This window comes from Lutra lutra, chromosome 9, assembly GCF_902655055.1.
Source record: "Lutra lutra chromosome 9, mLutLut1.2, whole genome shotgun sequence".
NCBI classification, from domain to species: Eukaryota; Metazoa; Chordata; class Mammalia; order Carnivora; family Mustelidae; genus Lutra; species Lutra lutra.
The window spans coordinates 60,342,067-60,364,140 of NC_062286.1; the positions used below are offsets into that span (position 1 = coordinate 60,342,067).

A 22,074-nucleotide genomic window follows, 5' to 3' on the forward strand; every position below is an offset into this window, starting at 1 on the left:
TTTCTAAATTTTATTATTTTAAATTTCATTTTGAAAACCAAGGTACCCTTAAAATAAAATTCTGACACCCAGTACAAAAAGAACTACAATAGCATCATGTTCTCCAACAATACTTATGAAGTGCTTAGTACCAGCCTTTTCCTTATGTGTCTTAATATTTTATTTTTTTAAATGTGTCTTAATATTTTAAAACAAAACTAGAATTTATAATAAAACTGTCCAATATTTGGTCACAGATTCTGCTTATAAAAACAATGTTTTCCCACACTGGAGAAGTTTAAGAAAGCTAACAATCAAAGGGTAGTTTAAAAGTTGATTTTAATTATGCCATGCAATTCTGACAAAATAGAAGGCAAAAAACTGATTACTGAAATTCTCAAGAAAAATAACTATTTCATAAGTGACTTCAAACAATTTAATCCAATTATTATACAAATTTCATGACTGACATATTTATGACTTTTATATTTTATTTATTTATTTATTTTTTACTTTTATATTTTAAAGTCAAGCTCCTTTTACTTATACTGTAGACATTAGCCCAGAAAACTTATTTTGTCTTTATATTGGAGAAAAACCTCTGAACTGAAATTCTATACACCTTGGAAAAGCAATTAAAAAGTGTGAAAGAGAATTCATAAAATCATAATACTGAAATGAATTTAAGTAAATCTTAAATTTAAAATTTAAAATTTAAATCTACACTACTCTGGAGAAGAGACACAGTAACTAACTTTTTTAACACCAGGATAATATTCAAACTTAACACTTCATTAGATTCTTTATAGTAATGTAAACAAGGCATTTTCTTTTCTTTATAGGGGAAAAGAGGCTGGAAAATTTTTGCCTATTCAATTTTTATTAAGAAATATCAAGTCTCAAATGCTTGAGAAACCGACAAAACTGGTCAGCGGAAATAAGATTTTTATTTTTACTTTCAGGAAAAGGATTGCAAAAATTGATCCAAGCAGCTTTCCGGTAGCAGAGTCGGGAGAAGACGCGCAGAAATGGCACCTCGCAAGGGGAAGGAAAAGAAGGAAGAACAGGTCATCAGCCTTGGACCTCAGGTAGCGGAAGGAGAAAATGTATTTGGTGTCTGCCACATCTTTGCATCCTTCAATGACACTTTTGTCCATGTCACCGATCTTTCTGGCAAGGAAACCATCTGCCGTGTGACTGGTGGAATGAAGGTGAAGGCTGTTCGAGATGAGTCCTCTCCCTACGCTGCTATGTTGGCTGCCCAGGATGTAGCCCAGAGGTGCAAGGAGCTGGGCATCACTGCCCTCCACATCAAACTACGGGCCACAGGAGGAAATAGAACCAAGACCCCTGGACCCGGGGCCCAATCAGCCCTCAGAGCCCTTGCCCGCTCAGGAATGAAGATCGGGCGGATTGAGGATGTCACCCCCATCCCTTCCGATAGCACCCGCAGGAAGGGGGGTCGTCGTGGTCGCCGTCTGTGAAAAGGATTCCTCAAATTACTGTTTTCTGTTAATAAATTGCCTTTGTGTAAGCTAAAAAAAAATTGATCCAAGCAAATTCATCAGTTACAAAACCAAAAGCAAGATAGTATTCAAACTATAGAGCACAGTTTGAAGATGACAGAAATGGCAACAAAGGATGGTTTAAAATGAGATTATTTTATATAAAAGCTAACAAACACATTTAATAACTTTCTAAGATGGTCACTGAAGCACAGAATGTCATGAATATAAGAGAAAAATTGAAGCTATAAAAGCAAATAAAAGAACCACCTAAACAACTCAACAAATTATTTTTTCCTCAAATGCTTTTGTTACTTGAGGATGCAGATTTTCATCAATAAAAATTAAAATACGGGGCACCTGGGTGGCTCAGTGGGTTGAGCCACTGCCTTCGCCTCCGGTCATGATCTCAGGGTCCTGAGATCGAGCCCCGCATCGGGCTCTCTGCTCAGCCGGGAGCCTGCTTTCCCCTCTCTCTCTGCCTGCCTCTCTGCCTACTTGTGATCTCTCTCTCTGTCACATAAAAAAATTTAAAAAAAAATTAAAAAAAAAATAAAAAAATTAAAAAAAATAAAAATTAAAAAACTATTTCTAAAAAACAAGTATTCTCATATTAGAAAATACTTAGACCAAAGACTCTAAGAAGAGTATATTTAAAGAAAATATTGTTTGTCACTTTTTTTTTTTTTTTTTTTAGCTCTATAGGCATGGTTATAAGATTCTGAATCAGGTTGACTAAACTCACCTAAATAGAAATGCTGTATTATGTCTTACCTGCTACTCCTTTCTATACTTTCTATATATATTTCTCAGAAAACAAACCCATATATATTTTTTTAAACTATTTTTATTTCACTTTGAAATGGAAAGCTCAAATACTGATATCTCAAAATATTTTGGTTAATATTTTGAAAACTCAGAAAACTCAGATGGATGTAGTATACAATTGAGAAGAAGCCATATGGTCAAAAGAAGACAGTAATTCGGAATCTTAGCTCCAACTCCGCTACCATTTACCTAAAGTTTTTGTTCCAATCAGCAAATTCCTCTGGGCCTCCGCTTCCTAATCTATGAAAAGAGGCAGCTGAAGTAGATTACTTCTAAGATTTATTACAACCATTGACATTTAAAATTCATTCTTTATACCGCTCACAAACAAAAAAAAATCTCATTAAATTAAATATATGAATTTAGAATCTGGTAAGAAGGGAGAAAGTAAAGGATGAGAAGGAGAAATGGGTTACAAATGATATTGCTCCAATAAGAGTAAATCTTGAAGTTAAAACCTCATTTTCACCATGACAGGTAGTAACAAAATTCTTCAAAGCTCATGAGGATTTCATAAGAACAGTCTAAAAGATGTACACACTGGTTAATCATTCTTGCATTTACTTTGAAAAAAGTTTAAACAGAGGTCTCACTTCTTCAACAGTTCTTATCTAGGCTTTAAGAGTTCAAAACTACTTGGGGCACCTGGGTGGCTCAGTGGTTAAGCCTCTGCCTTCAGCTCGGGTCATGATCTCAGGGTCCTGGGATCGAGTCCCACATCGGGCTCTCTGCTCTGCGGGGAGCCTGCTTCCTCCTCTCTCTCTCTCTGCTTGCCTGTCTGCCCACTTGTGATCTCTGTCAGATAAATAAAATCTTAAAAAAAAAAAAAGAGTTCAAAACTACTTGAAAAGAAAAATGACTCAGGAAAAAAAAAATTCCGTGGATGTATTCCTCACAAGTATGTTGTATATATGACTGCAGGAGTTTTCAATCTCCTTTTTGCTCCATGCTATTTACATGCACAACTTACTCTTACTACTTACTATAATTCTCAGCCCAAGACATGGAGTGGGGGTGGGGGAGTTCACTGGACTCTGCAGGAAAGGGCAGAGGAACTGAGAGAGGGAGAAGCCATCCCACAACCCCAATATCAGCATGTGTCACAACTTGACCCTACTTGACAGATTAATCTAATGAGACTTTACTATATGCCAGCTAGTTGAAACACGGTCATCTCTAACATTAGAGCTTTACCATCTAACTTGACCAAACTATTAGAGTATTTAAAAATAACCCCCATGTAGAAGGTGGGTAAAGAGGAAGGGTGAAATAGGTGCTGAGGATTCAGATTACACTTCTTGTGATGAGCACTGAGTAATGAATAGAATTGCTGAATCACTGTTTGGTACACCTGAAACCAATGTAACACTGCATGTTAATTATACTGGAATTAAAAAAAAATAAACCTCATGTAAATGTTTATGTAAAGGTTTCTTTTTTCTTTATTCAGTGGAAGCTACCCAGATTTGTTAATCAACTGCATTAAATACAATATCATCATAAACAAAAATTATTTTGAATCTTTAAAAAAAAAATCTCTTCCTACATTACAATTCAAGATTATACTTGATTGAATTCAAGATTCAATACAAGACTGAACTTGGCTTTATAAAGACTTTTAAAAGTACAGAAAAAAACTCGTTACCTTCTGAGTCAGGATCTCCAAATGGGTTTAATTCTGCTACATCAGGATCGCCAAATGGATTTAAAGTCACAGTGGCCAAGTCCTTTTCTGCCTCATCCAAAAAGTTCAGTTTGTTGATAAGCTCTGAAAGTAAACGTTATGTGTTAGTTCACTATGACTGTAGTTAAGTATAATTCCTGATCATTCAAAAAATATTTCAAATTGTAAAAATTCACACTAATAATACCTGCAAATAATAAGACATAGCATTTTACCTATGGCAGAATGCCATTCATGTATTTTGTAGCATACCAACATTTTCAAATAAAACAAAACAAATATATGCATATTGATTTGAAAATTATATCAGATAATGAACTAGAGAAACTTTCATCAGTCTAATCCAATAAAGTGCTGATTCTTAGAAGAATATCCTCCAGTTCTAAATATGAATAATTCAAATGGGTTTAATATAAGCAAATATTTTAAAGACAGTAAAGTTATAATATATAAGCTAGCTGAAGAAATATGCCATGTTATATAATCAATTATCTTAAAGATGTTTCTAAATCACTGCCTATCAAGGATACTGTTATAAGGCTTTGCTAAAGATGGTAAGTATTGTTGTTGTCTGTTGGTACGCTACAAATTACCAGAGAAAACATTTAAGGAAAAGCACAAAGACAAAACTGACAGCTAATAAATACAGACAGAATTCAAGAGGTAGCAGGTCACACTAAATACAGGCAATCAGAAGCAGAAAGAAAGGAAGAAGCTCTTAGACCTTCAGAGGAACTGGCTGATTTAGCTGAAGGCATATTTGCTTGCTTTATGCAGTCATCTTGATCTTCATCTAAGCTGCTCAGAGCATTCAATTGGTTTACAATTTCTGTAAACAGAAGCCAGTCGAGACAAATGTAAGGTAAGGTCATTTAATTAAAGAGCCATAGAAGCATGCTGTTACTCAAAAAGACAAAGAGAGGGGATATTTGGTTAATCAGGAGAATACATTCAGAGGGTGTTATTTTGATGGACTATAGCAGATATATTTAACCGAAAGTGACGTTGTACTCATATTTTAAAATAGAAAACATCTATGTTAATAAACACAAAACAAAGATAATAACTCAAGAGGCTGACATTGGCTTTAGCAACTTCATGTATTTATAAAACAGTGGTTTAGTATATGTGCTGCCGAAGCGAGCACATAAAACAGTGGTTTAAATGCATATTAGAACAATTAAAAATGTCCGCTGATAACTACAGAAAAAAAGTACTATTTGTTTCATATTATAAACGTAAGCTAAAGGTTTTAAGAGTTTATCTACACGAATCATGAACAGAAAAATACTTATTCATGTTCTAGAATTTTAAAAATCAGCACAAAATAAGAAGAGCAGGCAATAGCTACTATTTTCTACAGCACCTTTTCTTTTATGGAACTCTTGAGTATTAGCTTTAGAAAATCTTACAATTTAGCCAATAAGAAACAAAAGTTTAGATAGAAAAATATTAAAATAAGATAGAATTCATTTTGTGCATTAAGTAAAATTTTTTAACATGAGTCATATATATTTTGGACAACTCAACATGTGTAATTATCATTCACTAAGTGAAAATTAACTGGAAAAAAAAATAACAAAAGCCTAGTAGGGTATTCTAGTTAATCCTTGCTGTTTCCAAAGTTACAACCTGGGAATAGCTTAGGTATTAGGACAAATCAAACAGGTCGAGATTATTCAGTGGGAAAAAAAAAATAGTTAAAAATAGAAAAGAGTTGTAAATTCAGCTTTAAAAATTGTGTTAACACTATGAATCTAAGTACACATTCTAAATTTCATTTAAACTAAATCACAGAATACACAGTTGTAATAAGGTTGTCTTCAGCCATTCATTTGTTGTTGAATAAATATTTATCACTCTGTGCCAAGTATTATCCTTGGGACACAAAGATGAAAAAAACATACATGGCACTGTCCTCTTGGAATTTATATTGTATAAAAATACAAATTAATATTGAAACAGGCTTAGTAAATGACTACTGGAGTATTAGATGGTCAGAAATACTAGTGTTATTTTACAGATCTTTGAGCTAAAAATGATAAACTTATTCAATTCTTCTGTCTTGATGAGAAATACATTTTGCGTGAATAAAATTGCTTGAGATGGTCACGTAAACCACAGAATGTAAGGAGTAAACACAATACCAGTTGAATTCTTTGAGTGATTTTGAATAGTAAGAGTTGGATAGTCAGACTTTATAAAATGTCTTTTTTCATTTTATTCTGCCAACGGTTTTAAACCCCACTCTCACTCATCCTAGTAAACTCATTAAGATAGAGCTCATCCATAAATTAGATCCTTTACCTCTCACAGATAGTTATAACTTGGTAATTTTTAAGGAACTATAACGGGATAGAGGATCAGTGTTAAGTGGTTACCAGTGCATGACTGACTTTTTTCATTTAATACTAGTTACATATTATTTAAAATTTGCAAATGATTCTTAACTTTGGAAGCATGAAAAAAGAAATATTAACAACAGCAGCTAAACTTTCCATTCCTCCTAGAACTTCTGCTTCTAGACCTTTCATTCATATTAACAAAGTGAAAGGTAATTCTATTTAGCTATACCAATACTTTCTCTATTTGGCATGCAAATAAGTGTTAATTCAAATCATAATAAGAGGCAACCTCCAAAGAAATATCATTTACCTATTTAATAAATATTTATCAAAAACTTGTTATATATCTTTGGTAATACCTGCCTCATCACTTTATATTTTTGTGGGATAGGTAAGTGAAGCATTATACATTATATGATAAGTATGATAAATATTATGACTGAGATATGCATTACAGGCCATGTGAAACTGGAAAAGAGGCAGACAGCTCATTCTAAGGTCAGTAAGGCCTTCTGAACTTATTTAAATTTGAGCTAATCCAAGACATCATCATCATTATTATTATTATTATAAAAGAAGAAATGGAGAGCATTCTACAGGACAAAAGGGAGATAAATGAGAACAAGACACATTTGAAGAACTGCAAGTTGTATGGGGTCTAAGATGCCAGAGGTGGAAAACAGAATGAGATGAGGTTCGCAAATGTCCTATTCTAAGATTATTGTGGTCAAGCCAAAGAATGTGATCTTTACTCTGAGAACTATGGGAATCCACTGAAAAATCAAAATGTATATTTTAGAAACATCACTCCAGCAGCAACATGGTGGCAGCATTTGGAAAAAAAAAAAAAAAACAGGACAGGAAGAAAGAAGATAAGTAGTTCAGCAACACCATTCCAAGAAAAGAGGCAATCAATAAATATTTGCTAATTAAAGAATAAATTAAGAATATAGATTTGGTGGTTAATTTGATGTGAGGGATAGGGAAAGAAATCTAGGACAAGTGCCAGCTCTCTATCTTGGATGACTATGTGGATAGTATTCTATTACTGTGATGGGGGCTATTCAGTTCAGAACATACCAAGCTACAGGTGCCTGTGAAAATTCCATGGAAATAATTCAACTGGCAGATACAGATATTGGTCTGGAACCCAAAATAATTTTGTTATGTATTTCTCCCTTTAAAAAAGCACTTTTCAGGGCACCTGGGTGGCTCAGTTGGTTAAGTGTCTGACTCTTGATTTGGGCTAAGGTCATGATCTCAGGGTGTAAGACTGAGCCCCACATCAGGCTCTGCACTGGGCATGAAGTCTGCTTAAGATTCTCTCTTTCCCGGCGCGCCTGGGTGGCTCAGTGGGTTAAGCCGCTGCCTTCGGCTCGGGTCATGATCTCAGAGTCCTGGGATCAAGCCCCGCATCCGGCTCTCTGCTCAGCAGGGAGCCTGCTTCCTCCTCTCTCTCTGTCTGCCTCTCTGCCTGCTTGTGATCTCTCTGTCAAATAAATAAATAAAATCTTAAAAAAAAAAAAAGATTCTCTCTTTCCCTCTTCCGCTTCCCTCCTCCCCCTCCAAAACAAAAATAAAAAAAAAATAAGTTAAACCACTTTTCTGTCTTTTTAATTTCCCATAGCCAATGTATTTTAAAATATATAACTGGAAAAAAGTTAAAATTTTAAAAGACTTATGCCAAAGATTTATCCCCAGAATTGTTTTAAGCAGGAAGCTTTCTCAGTAGTATATTACCTTGACCAAAACCCTTCCTGGCCCAATATATTTATATAATACTGTATTACTTTTTATTATGGTCTGGTTTCACCAAATATTTATACATTTGAAAAATGCTAAGAATACTATGTAACAGCACAAATTTCTACCCCAGTGCTACTCAAATTGAGCAATAAACTTGTACTATAAAACTTAGTCGTAGCAACAGTGTATTATTCTGGACTTGCTTCACATTGGTGAGAACAAAAAGGAAAACTAAATTAGGGGCAGGCAATCGAAGCAAAGGGTCAAGTAATTTGAGACTCTCCTTTAGTTAGGAAGGCAAAAGAAGATAGAAATTGACCACAAGAGATTATCACACTGAACAAAAAAGGTAGTTGGGGTGGTGGCATTAAGAGTAGGTGATGTCTTCCTTTTGAAAAAGACTGTAGCTGAGTTAAAAGAAGAAAAAATAAACTGCCTAGAGCTGAACATACCTGCAAATCTTGTAGCATCCTCATTGTTCTCTCTAAAGCATAATAATATTCAGTACAGTTCTATCTCATTTTAAGATGGTCTAAGAGGGTAACCTTTCAGCTTCCTGGCAGAGTCATGGTTCAAAAAATGTCATTTTTCTCACAGGCTCAAGTCCATAAATATTTGATATAACTAATGGGTTTAATAATATGATTTTTAATCCCATGGTGCATCACAATGGAGAAAGGAGGGGTTACTTCAGGCAGAAAAGACGACATTGAGAAGTCTGTCCCCAGGACCTCCAACACCTCCCTCTTAATTAGTAAACCTTAGTAGCGTATTAGTATGATCAAGTTCCTCCCAATTTTTTAGATACGCCCCTCAACCATCAGCCTTTTCTAGTTTAGTCAGACTCTCTTAATCCTCGTAAGAAAACAACTTTATAACAGTAGTCCACAATTTCTCACCTACCATTCATTCTTCAACTCATTGCACCTTTTTTTCCCACCTTTATCCATCCCCTTTTCCAAAACTGCTCGCAGGTCACCATTGTATAGTCTAGATGGCACGTACACTAGATACCTGTCAGTTCTTATCATACTTGAACTCTGTATAAGTAAATGTGATTAGTCCTTCCTTCCTTGAAATTCCTTCCAGGACAATAGTACCACATGGTTTTCTCCTATCTCTTTGATAGTTCTGTCTCGGTCTCATTTAATAGTAACTATTCTTCCCTCTACTTCTTAAATATTATCTTAAATATTATCTATTCCCTGAACTCCATCATAGGTCTTTTTTTTTTCCCCTCCCTAAATTTGCTCTTTCTGGAAAAATTCATCTACTCTCCTGGCTTAACCTAACACAGAAATGCAGATTCATTTGACTACTGGGCACTTTCACCCTAATGACCTGAGACATTCCCCTCACACACTTACACAAAAAGTGGAATTAAATAGCTATGTGTCTATGTCATGTTCGTCTTTCATCTGTGAAACAGCAGTTTTTAGCATGGCTGGAACTTAACACATGTGAATAAATGAAGGAGTGAATGAACTGAATGAGTCATAATAATTGGCACCATATTTGTAGAGCCAGAAATACCTGTATTTTTAAATCATATGTGTTTATCTATATATCTATCTACGTATCTATACATGTATCTAGCTATATTTCATTTACCTATCTAAGTGTTATAGTTTAAGCCATCACACCAAAATTTGGCTTAAAGCAAATTACTATCCCTCACACTTCTATGGGTTGACTGGACTCAGTGGGGTGGTTTATTACAGTTAGATGGTGGCTGGGGCTGAAGTCATTTAAAAGTTTAAACTGGACTTGATATCCAAAATAGGTTCTCTACTTGCATGTTTGGTATTTCAGCTGAGAAAGCAGGAACAAGTTGATGCTAGCCATGCATATCTCTCTCCCAAAGTGTCCTGTCCACATAGCTAATTTGGAGTTCCTCTCAGCACAGCATTTCAGGATAGCTGGACTTTTTAACATGGCAGGTGGCTTTCCCCTAAGCATTCTTTATAAGAGGGCCAGGCAGACGATATGAGGCACTTTATGACTTGGCTTTTTAAGTTACAAAGTGTCACTTCAGGGCTAGCCCAGATGTAAGAGAGAGGACTACCAAAGGGCATGAATCGCAAAGGGCATGAATCGTAGGAAGAATGGTTCACTGGAGACAATCTTTGGAGACTAGCTATCACACCAATCAATAAATCAGCAAGTTGAAAAGAATTTATTTTCTTACTAATCTAACATACTTACTTAGAATATTTTTACGTTACCTACCACCAGTATTTTACAAATGCACATACATGAAAGGCACAAACTTTAAATTATGTAATTCAATGAATTTTGATAAATGTATACACTAATGTAACCCAAGATCCAGAACATTTGCATCACCCCCTTGAGTTTTCTCATGCCTCTTTTCAATCAATCCCCAAACCCACAGGCTAACACCATCACACGGGATTGGTTTTTGCTTCTTCCAGAACTTCACATAAATGGACTTCTTACATTCAGCATAATGGTTTTGAAATATATCCATGATGTTGAACATAACAACTGTTCATTTTTACTGAAAGGCATTCCATTCATGAATATACAGCTGACCCTTGAACTGTGAGTTTGAACTGTGCAGGTCCACTGATACTAGATTTTTTTTCAATTCATACAGTATAGTCCTATAAATAAATGTATGTTCCTCATGATTTTCTTCATAACATTTTCTTTTTTCTAGCTTACTTTATTGTAAAAATACAGTATATAATACATATAAAACAAGGGTTAATCAATTGTTTATATTATCAATAAGGCTTTTTGGTTAATAGTTGTCTATTAGTAGTTGAGTTTATGGGGAGTTAAAAGTTATAATGGATTTTCAACTATCCAGGGAGTTGACACCCCTCACCCCCATGTTGTTCAAGGGTCAACTATGCTACAGTTCATTTAGCCACTGCCCTATTGATGTATACCTGAGCTGTTTCCAGTTCAGGGCTACTATGAATAAAAATGCTATGAACATTTCTGTACAAATCTTTTTTGTGGCCATGTGTTTTCATTTTTTTTGGATAAACATCAAGGAGTGGAACTGCTGGGTCAGAGGTAGCATATGTTTAGTGTTATAAGAAATTCCTCAAGTGATCACACCATTTATTACATACTTTACCAAAAATGGATGAGAGTTCCAGTTAGTGCACATCCTTGCCAATATTTAGTATTGCTAGTCTTAAATTATAACCATTCTACTGGGTGTGGAATTATCTCATTGTGATTTTAATCTGCTTTTCCCTGATCATAAGTCATGCTGAGAACATTTTCATGTGATTATTGGCCAGCGATACAGCTTTCTTTGGGGACCACATATACAATTTTTTTTGCCCATTTTCTTAAAAAAACAGGGTTGGAGCACCTGTTTTGCTCAGTCAGTAGAGCATGCAACTCTAAATCTTGGGGTTGTAAATTCTAGCCCCATGTTGAGTGTCGAGGCTACCTAAAATAAAATCTTTTAAAAAACATTTTTAAGGGGCGCCTGGGTGGCTCAGTGGGTTGGGGCCTCTGCCTTCGGCTCAGATCGTGATCCCAGGGTCCTGGGATCAGGCCCCACGTCGGGCTCTCTGCTCTGCGGGCAGCCTGCTTCCTCCTCTCTCTCTGCCTGCCTCTCTGCCTACTTGTGATCTCTGTCTGTCGAATAAATAAATAAAATCTTAAAAAAAATTTTTTTTTAAAAATAGGGTTGTGTTTCTACTACTGAGATGTCAAACATTTTAAAAAATCTATTCTGAATGCAAGACTTGTCCGATATCTACTTGGTGAATATTTTCTTCTGGCCTATGACTTAACTATACATTTTCTCAGTTATCTATTTTGATGAGCATGAGTTTTTAATTTTTTTTTTTTAAAGATTTTATTGTTCTAGCCTTTGCATTTAGGTCTATGATCAACCTTGAATTAATGTTTGTATATCCTGGAAGGTAGGAATTGAGGCTCATCTTTTCCACACAGACATCTGGGTATTTCAAAATAATCTGTTAAAAAGACTTTCCTTTCCTCACTGAATTATGCTGCACCTTTGCTGAAAATTGGCCAAATAAGTTTTCGGTCTATTTCAGAACTTTCTTTTTCATTCCACTGTTCTATGCCAAGACCACACTGTTCTATGCCAAGACCACACCATATTGATTACTATACCTTCATAGTAAATGTTGCTGTCAAGCAGTATTAAAATTATGATGCTGTTCTTTTTCAAAATTGTATTGTTATTCAAGTCCTTTGCATTTCCAAATACATTTCAGAGTCAGCTTTTCAATTTGTTTTGTTTGTTTTGTTTTGTTTTTTTAAGCCTGCTAGGATTACGATTGGCACTGGGTTGAATCTATAGATTGACTTGAGGAGGACTGAAATCTTAACTATATTGAGTCTTTTCATCTCTAAGTGTAGAATATCTCCATTTATTAAGGTCTTCTGTAATTACCTTCAATACCTGTGTTACAGTTTTCAATGTGGAGGTTTTTCTATATCTTTTGTTAAATTTATTTCTATTTATAGAACTTTTAGCCTCAACTGTATATGGAATTATTTTGCTAACTTCATTTCCCAAATGTTTGTTGTTCATATACAAAAATACAGATTTTTCTATATTAATCTTGTATCCTATGACATTGCTAGGATCTCCAGTATCATGTTAAACGCAAGTGGTGAAAGCAAACATCTTTGCCTCATTCCCAGTCTTAGGAGAGAAGTATTCAGTATTTTACCATTACATATGATATTAGCTGTAGCTTTTCATTAATGTTCTTTTATCAAAATGAAGAAATTTCCTTATATTGAAATCTTGCTGAGAAACTTGGTACTCCATTTTGTCAAACACTTCTTTATGTATCTATTGAGGTGATAACATGGTTTTTCTCCTTTATTCTGTTACCGTGGTTAAACCAACCTCGCATTCCTAGGACAAATCCTCAGAGAATGCATATCAGTACTTAGAATATTCATTGTTTTCTGGCTCCTCCCCTAAATACTGGAGGGCTTCTAACTTTTTCTTCAGAACTCTTACTTCCATTCTGGCCTTGTCAGATGGGCTCTCAGTGTCACCAGAATTCTCCTGGAGTTTCCTAGGGAGGCAGGGAGCCTTAGAGAATGTTCAGTTGTCATTAGTACAAACAAAGCAACATTAATTAGGGTTTAACAGTGACACAGAAAGGAGGCTAAAGTTGTAATCTGTATCTCCTGCCACTTCTGGTCTCTGAGTCGACATATTTGAGTTCTGAACACAAGGAGGAGATATTCTTACTGTCTTTGGTCTCTCTTCCTAGAGTTTCCTTTAAAAAGGTGGTAGTTGTGATACCTTGTCAACTTTTTAGCTCAAGGGATCATAAATGCCCCCAGCTCTCTGATTTTACCGTTTTCAAACCTCAATACCTAATAATAGGTGCAGTATTCCAGAAATTCTTATCCTTTATAAAGAACTGCAAAATAGAGGGCCATTTTTATTCTACTATTTTATAGAGCCCACAGCAAGCCTATGATTTTGCTCATTAGTATCCTAGGTACTGGAGAGTAAATGGCGAGGTAAAAACCAGAAGCAAATTAATGGATGTATTATTCTCCGACCAGAGTCCCAAATTCATTCTGAGAGACCTTCTACTCAAAGGAGGAAGACCCATTTTTTCCCCATTCATAGTCCTAGTGAGTAGGACATGAAATGTTAGAGGGCTAAGGCATCCCATAATCAACCTTGGCTCTTCAAATATGAACTGTTAATCTCCTCTATTACCATCTATGCTTAAGATTATATTCTCTGAAATTAGCCAATATGTCACTCTTCGTCCTCCCAAATTAACTTTACAAACTATAGGAAATGGATTAATAAACACCAGACAATAGTGCTTATGGTAAAAATGATTTTAATTTATAAACTGCATCTGGATGGAAGACACTGAATGGATTATATATCTGATGGAAGGTCAGTTTTGGGCTTCTCTGATTATGGACTCTTTTAACTAGGCATTTCGGTTATAGAAACCCTGGAAACTGTACCTATTAAATGTTTCAAAAGATACCAGCTCTTGGGCAGCATGGATTCTAAACCAAGGCAATCCCAGCTTCTAACTATGTGGACTTGTCTTCTTGTACCTAAGCTGTCATGTGGAGACAGAGGTAAAAAAATAGGACCTGGGATGTTTTGAGGACTCCAGTGAAAACAGAATGCTCTGCTGGCATGCTGCTGTGTTTCTGTGTTTCCAATATCTTTCTCTAAGTGAATCTAATGCTTAGTCTGAATGTCTGGTTGAACCTAAGTAAAATCCTTGGTTATCTTTGCTACAGCTTTAAGTATACTGGTATCTTTCCGGTATTTCATAATGTCTGAGTTTCTCCAATAATGCTCTGCTATAAACTGCTTCAGTTGAACCTGACTTTCTGAGCTATATTCAACAGGACATTGTTATTTATGGAGGAAATCTTTTTTCTCTTCTTGTTGATATGTGTTCAGAAATTCAAGAGAAATCCTAAAGATGGTCATATTGCCATATAGCGGTTCATGAATTCTGAGGTTGCTATATGTAGACAGAGGCACTGATTGTTTTAAAGCCATACATGTTTTCTAATACTGCCTATAATAAACTATCCCATTAATAGGCTTTGTTTCTCCATCTCCAAGGTCTATTATTCCCACTACATTTCACTGATTCTTCTAATTTAATTCAAAACTTCCTTGCCCATTTACTGGTGCTGCACCTCTTAGTAGAACACACCTGTACATAACAGTATCAATAAAAGGTTTCTAAGAGCTAGTTCTAAAACATATTTTCAGTTAGCAGTGAATTTAGTCTCAGAACAGAGTAGAGATTTTTGATCAATCCAAGTACAGATACCATGAATTTTTATTTACCTTATACCAAAGACCGTAATTTCAGAATATTTGTTAATTACTATTGATCTAACAGCAATATTCCATAAGAAATCACTGACTAAATGATTAGCCTCTAGATATCAATCTAAAGTATCACAAAATAATTGTGATAGTCTGTTCCCTCAAGAAGTTTGCAGCTTAGTTGGGAAATAATATATCCATATAATTTTTTTTGATATGTGATTACATTTTATGCATTTATATTGCAATATATAGATATAATTAATAGAGATGAAATTTAAAATAATGATTCCTTCCTCCATAAACATTCTGTCAGCAATTTCAAAACTGCAAGGAAGAGCGAATATAAGCTGTGTTTAAACTACTGCCACTTTAGGGCACATGGGTGGCTCAGTGGATTGGGCGTCTGCCTTCGGCTCGGGTGGTGATCTCGGGTTCCTGGGACTGAGGCCCGAGCTGGGCTCTCTGCTTGGCGGGGAGCCTGCTTCCCCGTCTCTCTGCCTGCCTCTCTGCCTACTTGTGATCTCTCTCTCTGTGTCAAATAAATAAATAAAATCTTAAAAAAAAAATAGATTTCTTAAAAAAAAAATAGATTTCTTAAAAAAAAAAAAAAAAAAGAAACTACTGCCACTTTAACCAGTAAATAAAAATACCCACCATACTTTATTTGTACCACGTTTATAAAATGCATTCATTTTGTTTAGTCCTAATCTATTGCTTTAACATTACTGTTGTTAAATTTTAATATCTTTTCAACTATCTTAAAACTACTTTAACAAAACATTTTTAGAGTGGTAGTGCTGGTGCTAAAAAAAAATTCCTGAAAGATAATAAGTTTGGAATGGAATTTACATGTGCTAAAAAATGCAAACTAAGGAAGCCAAACAACTGCCATAACATGGTGCTATTAATTTAAGTGACTATACTCTGCAAATATAATAGAGAAAAAAAAGTAACATCAAAGGAAAAATATGCTACAATGACTGTGGATTGACTTAAGAGCATGCATCTAATCACCACTGTTTCCACCTACCCTTACTCCCTCAACACACATTTTGCATTCATTACTTTTAGAAAACTAGTCTTGAATTATTTAAGGTTTTGAATTATGTCTCCTCCAGATCACATGCCTTCCATAATATGGGACCACTCTACCCTGAAAAAGGTAGTACATGAGTAAAGGTCAAATAAATGGAACAATATAATAAGCAAGAGTGATCAGTATGGGCTTAAATAGGAAATGGAAGTCCCTTCATTGATTTATGGCCTTTCAGTTAACACATCTTAAATTCTCAATATGTTCTAGACAATGTGCCAGAAGCTAGAGATGAAAAAATTACTAGAACGTAGACTCTACCTTGAACAATTTCAGAAAATGGGGAAAAGAAATACATAAATAAATAATAACACAAAGATAGTAAAATTTCAAAGAAATCTTGGATCATCACAAGTTGCCTTAAAACAACTTCTCTGATTAGGGTCAGAGGATTTTAGGCTATCTAAAAGAAAGCTATTCCTCCTACAAGAATTTTATTTATTTTTATTATTTTATTTTATTTTATTTTCCAGTGTTCCAAAATTCATTGTTTATGCACCACACCCAGTGTTCCATGCAATACAAATTTTAGAAAATAAGGTGTATGTGGTATGACTAGGCAATAAGGGTTACTATGGTCAAAATGTTTGTGTCCCCCCAAAATTCGTATGTTGAAATCTTAATTCCCAATGTGATGGTATTAGGAGGTGGAACTTTTGGGAGAGGATTAGGTCATGAGGTCAGAGCCTTCATGAATAATATTAATGCCCTTCTAAAGGGGGCCCCAAAGAGATTCCTTTCCCCATTCCACCACGTGAGGAATACAACAAGAGGTCTGTGACCCAGAAGAGGGCCCTCATAAGGTACCCATCTATGGTATTTTGTTGTAGCAGCCCAAACAGACTAAGACAAGGGTTTAGCTATAAACTCTAATTATTACTCAATATTTTCATTACATATACCAAAAATAATGTCCTTTCTTTTCCTTTCAATACCACCATAAAACTTCTGACATATTGTTATCACATTTTTCCCCCACTGCTGTGATCTTTTGATCACAATTTACAACACTGCTCAAAACAGCTATGAATATATGTGGTTTTTTAAAGTTCCTACTTAAGGTACTAGTGTCTAGTTGAGATTTAGTTTTAAGCAAAAGCCATCTATGAAGAACAAAAAAAAAGATCAACTTAAAGATCAAATTATATCCCACTGCAGTTATAAACACTCATGCTGTAAAAAAATGCCTGTATTTGTAAATAGTACAACAGTAGCACAGAGGCTAGAATGATCAAGCTTAAGTGGGCATGAAATGTTTCCCAGAGTATGTGTCAATAAAATAAAATTTTGAAAGATAGGTAAAAAGTCACCGGTGGTGGTAGAGGAAGGTAATTAATGTATCCTTCCTGAAGTACTTCAGCTAGCCAAATAAAGAACTCAAAGATAGGTATGACATAACATTTTTAAAAAGTACTGTGTAATGGTTGCTGGCATCAATTACAATCGTAATGTAAATGTCTGCATATATTACTAAAAATCCAAAATACTGAAATAAAAATAATAGCCAGGAAGGGCTAGAGGGAGAGGTTTGAATAAAAAGAAAATAATGTTGAATCTCTCATCTTACATGAGTAAAGTCAACACACTGTTTTATTCATTTATTTATTTTTTAAAGACTTTAGTTTTAAGTACTATCTACACACAATGTGGAGCTCAAACTCATAACCCTGAGATCAAGAGTCACATGTTCTACTAACTGAGACAGCCAGGTACCCCTGTTTAATTTTTATGTTAGTAGAGAAATACAGGTTCATTTATTTATCCATCTGGCTATTTATCTTAGAGGACAGTATACTAAAATGAAAATAAAATGTATTAACTTCCAAATTACTCTATTTACAAATGCTTAAATAAAGAACATTTGAGAATGGTAAAATTTAAGGGGTGGATGGGAAAAAAATAGTAAGAAAATTCCCAAATAAAAGTATAAATAAAGTAGTAAGTGAAATTAAGTATGTAGTTGTCAAAAATATAATTATTAAGGACAAAGAATATAAAGACAGATAAACCAAATACTGTTTATAAGAGAAGCACTTAATACAGGTTAAAAAGAAAGTAATAAATACACTAGGAAAATACAAATACAAAAAAAAAAAAGCATGCGTTATAAATATTAACATCAGGCAAAATTTCTCAGCATGAGGCATTAAATTGGGCAAATCAAATTATAATCCATAATGAAACTAGTAGAAAATTAACTTTTATGCACTAAAGAATTAAGCATTGAAATTCTCTTTCACAGATAAACTATACAAAAAAAGAATATAAATGACTAAAAAGTTAAGGTTTGGTCTAATAAATATATGCTGAATCAACAAATAGAATATACATGTAAAATGATATTTATGGAAAATTTACAAAAATAGATCATATATCTAGACTACAAAGATCACTTATCTGATCACTTATCTGAGATTGAAGTTTGAAAGTCTTCAGAATTTTATTTGAATAAATTTAAACAAAGAAACAAACTATAAAGCCCATGATAAAATACATTCTCCTAAACAACTGTGGGTTGAACAAGAAATCAAAATGCCAATCATACATTAGAAAATATTAATTTACAAAATTTGTAGAGGACAAAACATCCATCTTTGCATACAAGTCTGTTCAATTCTTTATAATAAATTTCTAGAAATGGAGTGGAAATGAGTATTATGAGAATTCAGAAAGTCAAGGAAATTTTTGGCTAAGGAGGTAAATGGGTCATGTGATTAATGAAAACTCTCCCTATCACTACCATTATGATAGTAATAGTTGGGGTTGAGCCAAGAGATGGCTGTCAAAGTGTCATGAATTTGGAAACATTCACCAATAGGCAAGTAAATGACAGAAGTCAAGGAAAAGCAACACAAAAATTTAGAACAATTCATTAGCTGAAAGAAGTATGTATATTGTGCTTTTCACTCTAATAATAAAGGTATAACATCAATTCTCTAAGTATGGTAGCCAGATTATCAATATTTACTGACCAGTTAATACAAAGAGATTCTAACCACTTATCATCTTAGTACTATGATCAAACCAGCCATAAAGAATATCTACATGGAAGCTTCTAGATATAAGGAAACATAAGATATATACAAATTAAAAAAAAAAAAGTGCCATAAATAATAAATGCAAATGAGCTAGAAGAAGGGAGACAATTCATCGTGTCCTGATACTCTTAAAGATCTTTACTTAAAAGAAGGTTCACCCTTGGGGCGCCTGGGTGGCTCAGTGGGTTAAGCTCCTGCCTTCGGCTCAGGTCATGATCTTAGGGTCCTGGGATGGAGCCTCTCTGCTCAGCAGGGAGCCCGCTTCCCTCTCCCCCTCTGCCTGTCTCTCTGCCTACTTGTGATCTCTGTCTGTCAAATAAATAAATAAAATTTTTTAAAAAAGAAAAAAGAAAGAAGGTTCACCCTTAAACTCACAAAAGTGTGAACATGTTTAGGCTACTTTAAACTGTAATCAGTAGTCCCACTAAAGTTTTATGCTTTCTTAACTAAGCTTGGACTTGATTTTTAAATTGTGAAAATCTGCTACTAACCATCAGTCCATAAAGTTTTCAGAGAGCTAAACGGTATATTATATTAAAACAGCTTTAAGGAAGAAAAAAATATTTTGTGAGAAGCATTGTTTTTTCCTGGAAAACAACGAGTTTTCAACTTTGCAAAAGAAAAAAAAAAGATAAACTTCTAGCTTAATGCTAATAAAACCAACCTGTAATTTTTGCTGCCTTTTCCTCTTGGTTCACGCGGTTCTCATCATCATCTTCATTATCTTCTTCAAAGTCATCTAAATTGCCAATGTCAGCCTGCTTCATACTCATTAAACTAGCCAGACTTTGCATGTCTTCATCCCTACATGAATGATTTCAAATTTAACATACAGCTCATGAAATGGCATTGTTTGAAAAAAGACTGCTTAAGAAAATAATAACATATTCCTTCTTTCAATATGTTAATGAGCCTTTTTAAACAGTTGCCCAAGACTATTGAAAAGTCTAAATTCATTTTTAAATGGTATGTTTAAATAGTAAAAAGCAAACTGGATTAAAAACTAACTGGTTAGGAGTTAGTTTAACTCTGGCTGCAGATCTGTTGAAGACTAAAATTTTCTTCATAGGATTAAAGTATGGTTTCCTAATCATTAAACCTGGAAATAAAAACTTGTTTCATAAAACAGTGAGGTAGCTTGCAAATCAATGAGATCTAGTCTTTAAAATATTCAAACTTTCAAAGTAAATTAGAATAGAAATTCTTCATCTGAAATCCATGAACCCTTTTGGTTTGGTGAGTAGGAAGAAAAAGAAATGGTAAACCACTGTAAATTATATTTAAATCTTGTTTAAATGTGCACTTTTCTCAAAGGGGCCATAACTCCCCAGAAGTTAAGGAACTACTGTAACAGAAAAAAACACCTTCAAGTCTAGCATTTTTTAAAAATTACAAGATGGAAAATGACCTGGGTTGATTCTAAGTTAAATACTATATATTTGATAAAATGTAAAAAAAACTATCTTGAAGTATTTTAAGTATATGTGTATATAGTTTACATTAAATACTCCAAACATCAAATATTTTAAGTTTTCTTGATCTATTATTTTTACCTTAAATTTCAAATAAACTACAGTGTATAAAACACATTTCTAATATTATATATGAACTAAATTTCAAATTTATATACTTCCCTAAAATTCAGAAAGCCAAATTAACATACTGTTTCTCTTACCACAATAAAATAAAAAAAATAAGAAAAGTCTTTCATAAAGAAATGTTCATTAATATTCATTTATCTCCTAAATACAGTACAACTTTGCAGACTAAATAGGTTTTTGAAATTCTATGCATTTTCTCTCACATAAGTTTAGAGTTAACCAAATCATTTCCCCTTTTAAAAATAAATTTGTGACACAAAGTCTGAATAAACAAAAAAAGTTGTATTACCTTATAGGAATGCCTTATAAATTGCTCACCTGCCAATGGGGGATAATTTCAAGATACGACATTATTCTTGAAATGTTAACTTGCTTAATTTTACTTCTTTAACTTCCTCATATTTCGGATTTTAAACCTTGACTATTTTTCTCTGTGGAAGGTTAGGAAGCAAGGAGTGTGGAGGTAGAGAGGGAGTTTAGGGTGTTTTGAATTTTCCATTGGAATTGAGACATTTGGTTCAACTGAATTCCTCTCACCCAGATTCTCCATGGATTGTGCTAATTCACTTACTGCTGCCCAGTGGAAAGGAGTCCACAATCAAAGGATCTTCTCTGGTTTTGTTTTCTCTCTTCTTCCTGTTTCCTTTCCTTTCATTTTGGCTTGTACTTCAGGCTAAGGTATTTATTTTTAATTTCTCAGTATTTAAGACTAAAATTTAAGGTCCTGAGATGAAAGACTGATCGCTTCCATTCTGTACTGTCTCTCTACCACACTCACTCAAAAGCCAACTTTCCAGAGATGAGGCTTACTGTTATCTACCAAGTCGTTTGCTGCCCTGTAGATGAGTGCCAAACATCTCATCTTGACTGACACACAGAATCCAGTCTAATCAGTCAAGTGAACATGGCCAATTATAGTAACCACATTCCACTAGCTCAAATACATTTAGAACTATGATTTAGATTGGATGGAAATATTCATAGCTAGCATCCTCTTCCTCTTACCTTTTAAGTCTAGGCTTAGAATTTCAATTTCTTCCCTTCTTGATCTTCCTCTCCAAACAGGTACTAACCCCTTCATTATACCCTCAACATGCACTCATCCTTGACTTGACTGTATGCAATGACCATGGTGCATATTAGTTTTCTTCCTGCTCCAGGTATGTTTACCTCATTTTATCCAGTTAGAATTTTACCCTTAGGAGACCAGACCTGGTGCAGGAACTACTATCATGTAATGCCTATTCAGTGCTTAAGAAGTGATTTTTGAAATGAATAATCATAGCAAATTGTACTTTGCTATACAATTTTTAGAAGGCTGAGCCAGAGAACATGAATTGGGAAAAGCTCTACAAACTGAATTGTCTGTACTTGAGAGTACAGTTACTTCCACTGAAGACAATGAAATACAAAACAAATGTGTATGATACCCTAA

At 34.3% G+C, this 22,074-nt stretch overlaps 2 protein-coding genes across 11 annotated transcripts in view; one reads left to right on the forward strand and one right to left on the reverse strand.

Moving 5' to 3' along the window:
* The window catches only part of EHBP1 (EH domain binding protein 1), a 356,920-nt gene that overhangs the window by 177,623 nt on the left and 157,223 nt on the right, over positions 1–22,074 (reverse strand). For 7 of the 10 annotated variants that reach the window (XM_047743935.1, XM_047743932.1, XM_047743933.1 and 4 more), the window contains exons 7-9: positions 19,703–19,842; positions 4,721–4,825; positions 3,958–4,080 (exon numbers count right to left, since the gene is read on the reverse strand). In XM_047743935.1, coding sequence (XP_047599891.1) covers positions 3,958–4,080; positions 4,721–4,825; positions 19,703–19,842 — 368 coding nt within the window. The remainder of the gene's footprint in view (positions 1–3,957; positions 4,081–4,720; positions 4,826–19,702; positions 19,843–22,074) is intronic. The other 3 variants (XM_047743941.1, XM_047743938.1, XM_047743940.1) reach the window with 1 other exon arrangement.
* Positions 975–1,525, forward strand: LOC125108310 (40S ribosomal protein S14-like). Its single transcript, XM_047743946.1, has one exon. The coding sequence runs from the start codon at positions 1,008–1,010 to the stop codon at positions 1,461–1,463; it is 456 nt and encodes a 151-aa protein (XP_047599902.1). The 5' UTR covers positions 975–1,007; the 3' UTR covers positions 1,464–1,525.

Bases quoted from the DNA above. Each gene is read 5' to 3' on its own strand.
- LOC125108310 (XM_047743946.1), top strand. From the start codon at position 1,008: ATGGCACCTCGCAAGGGGAAGGAAAAGAAGGAAGAACAGGTCATCAGC.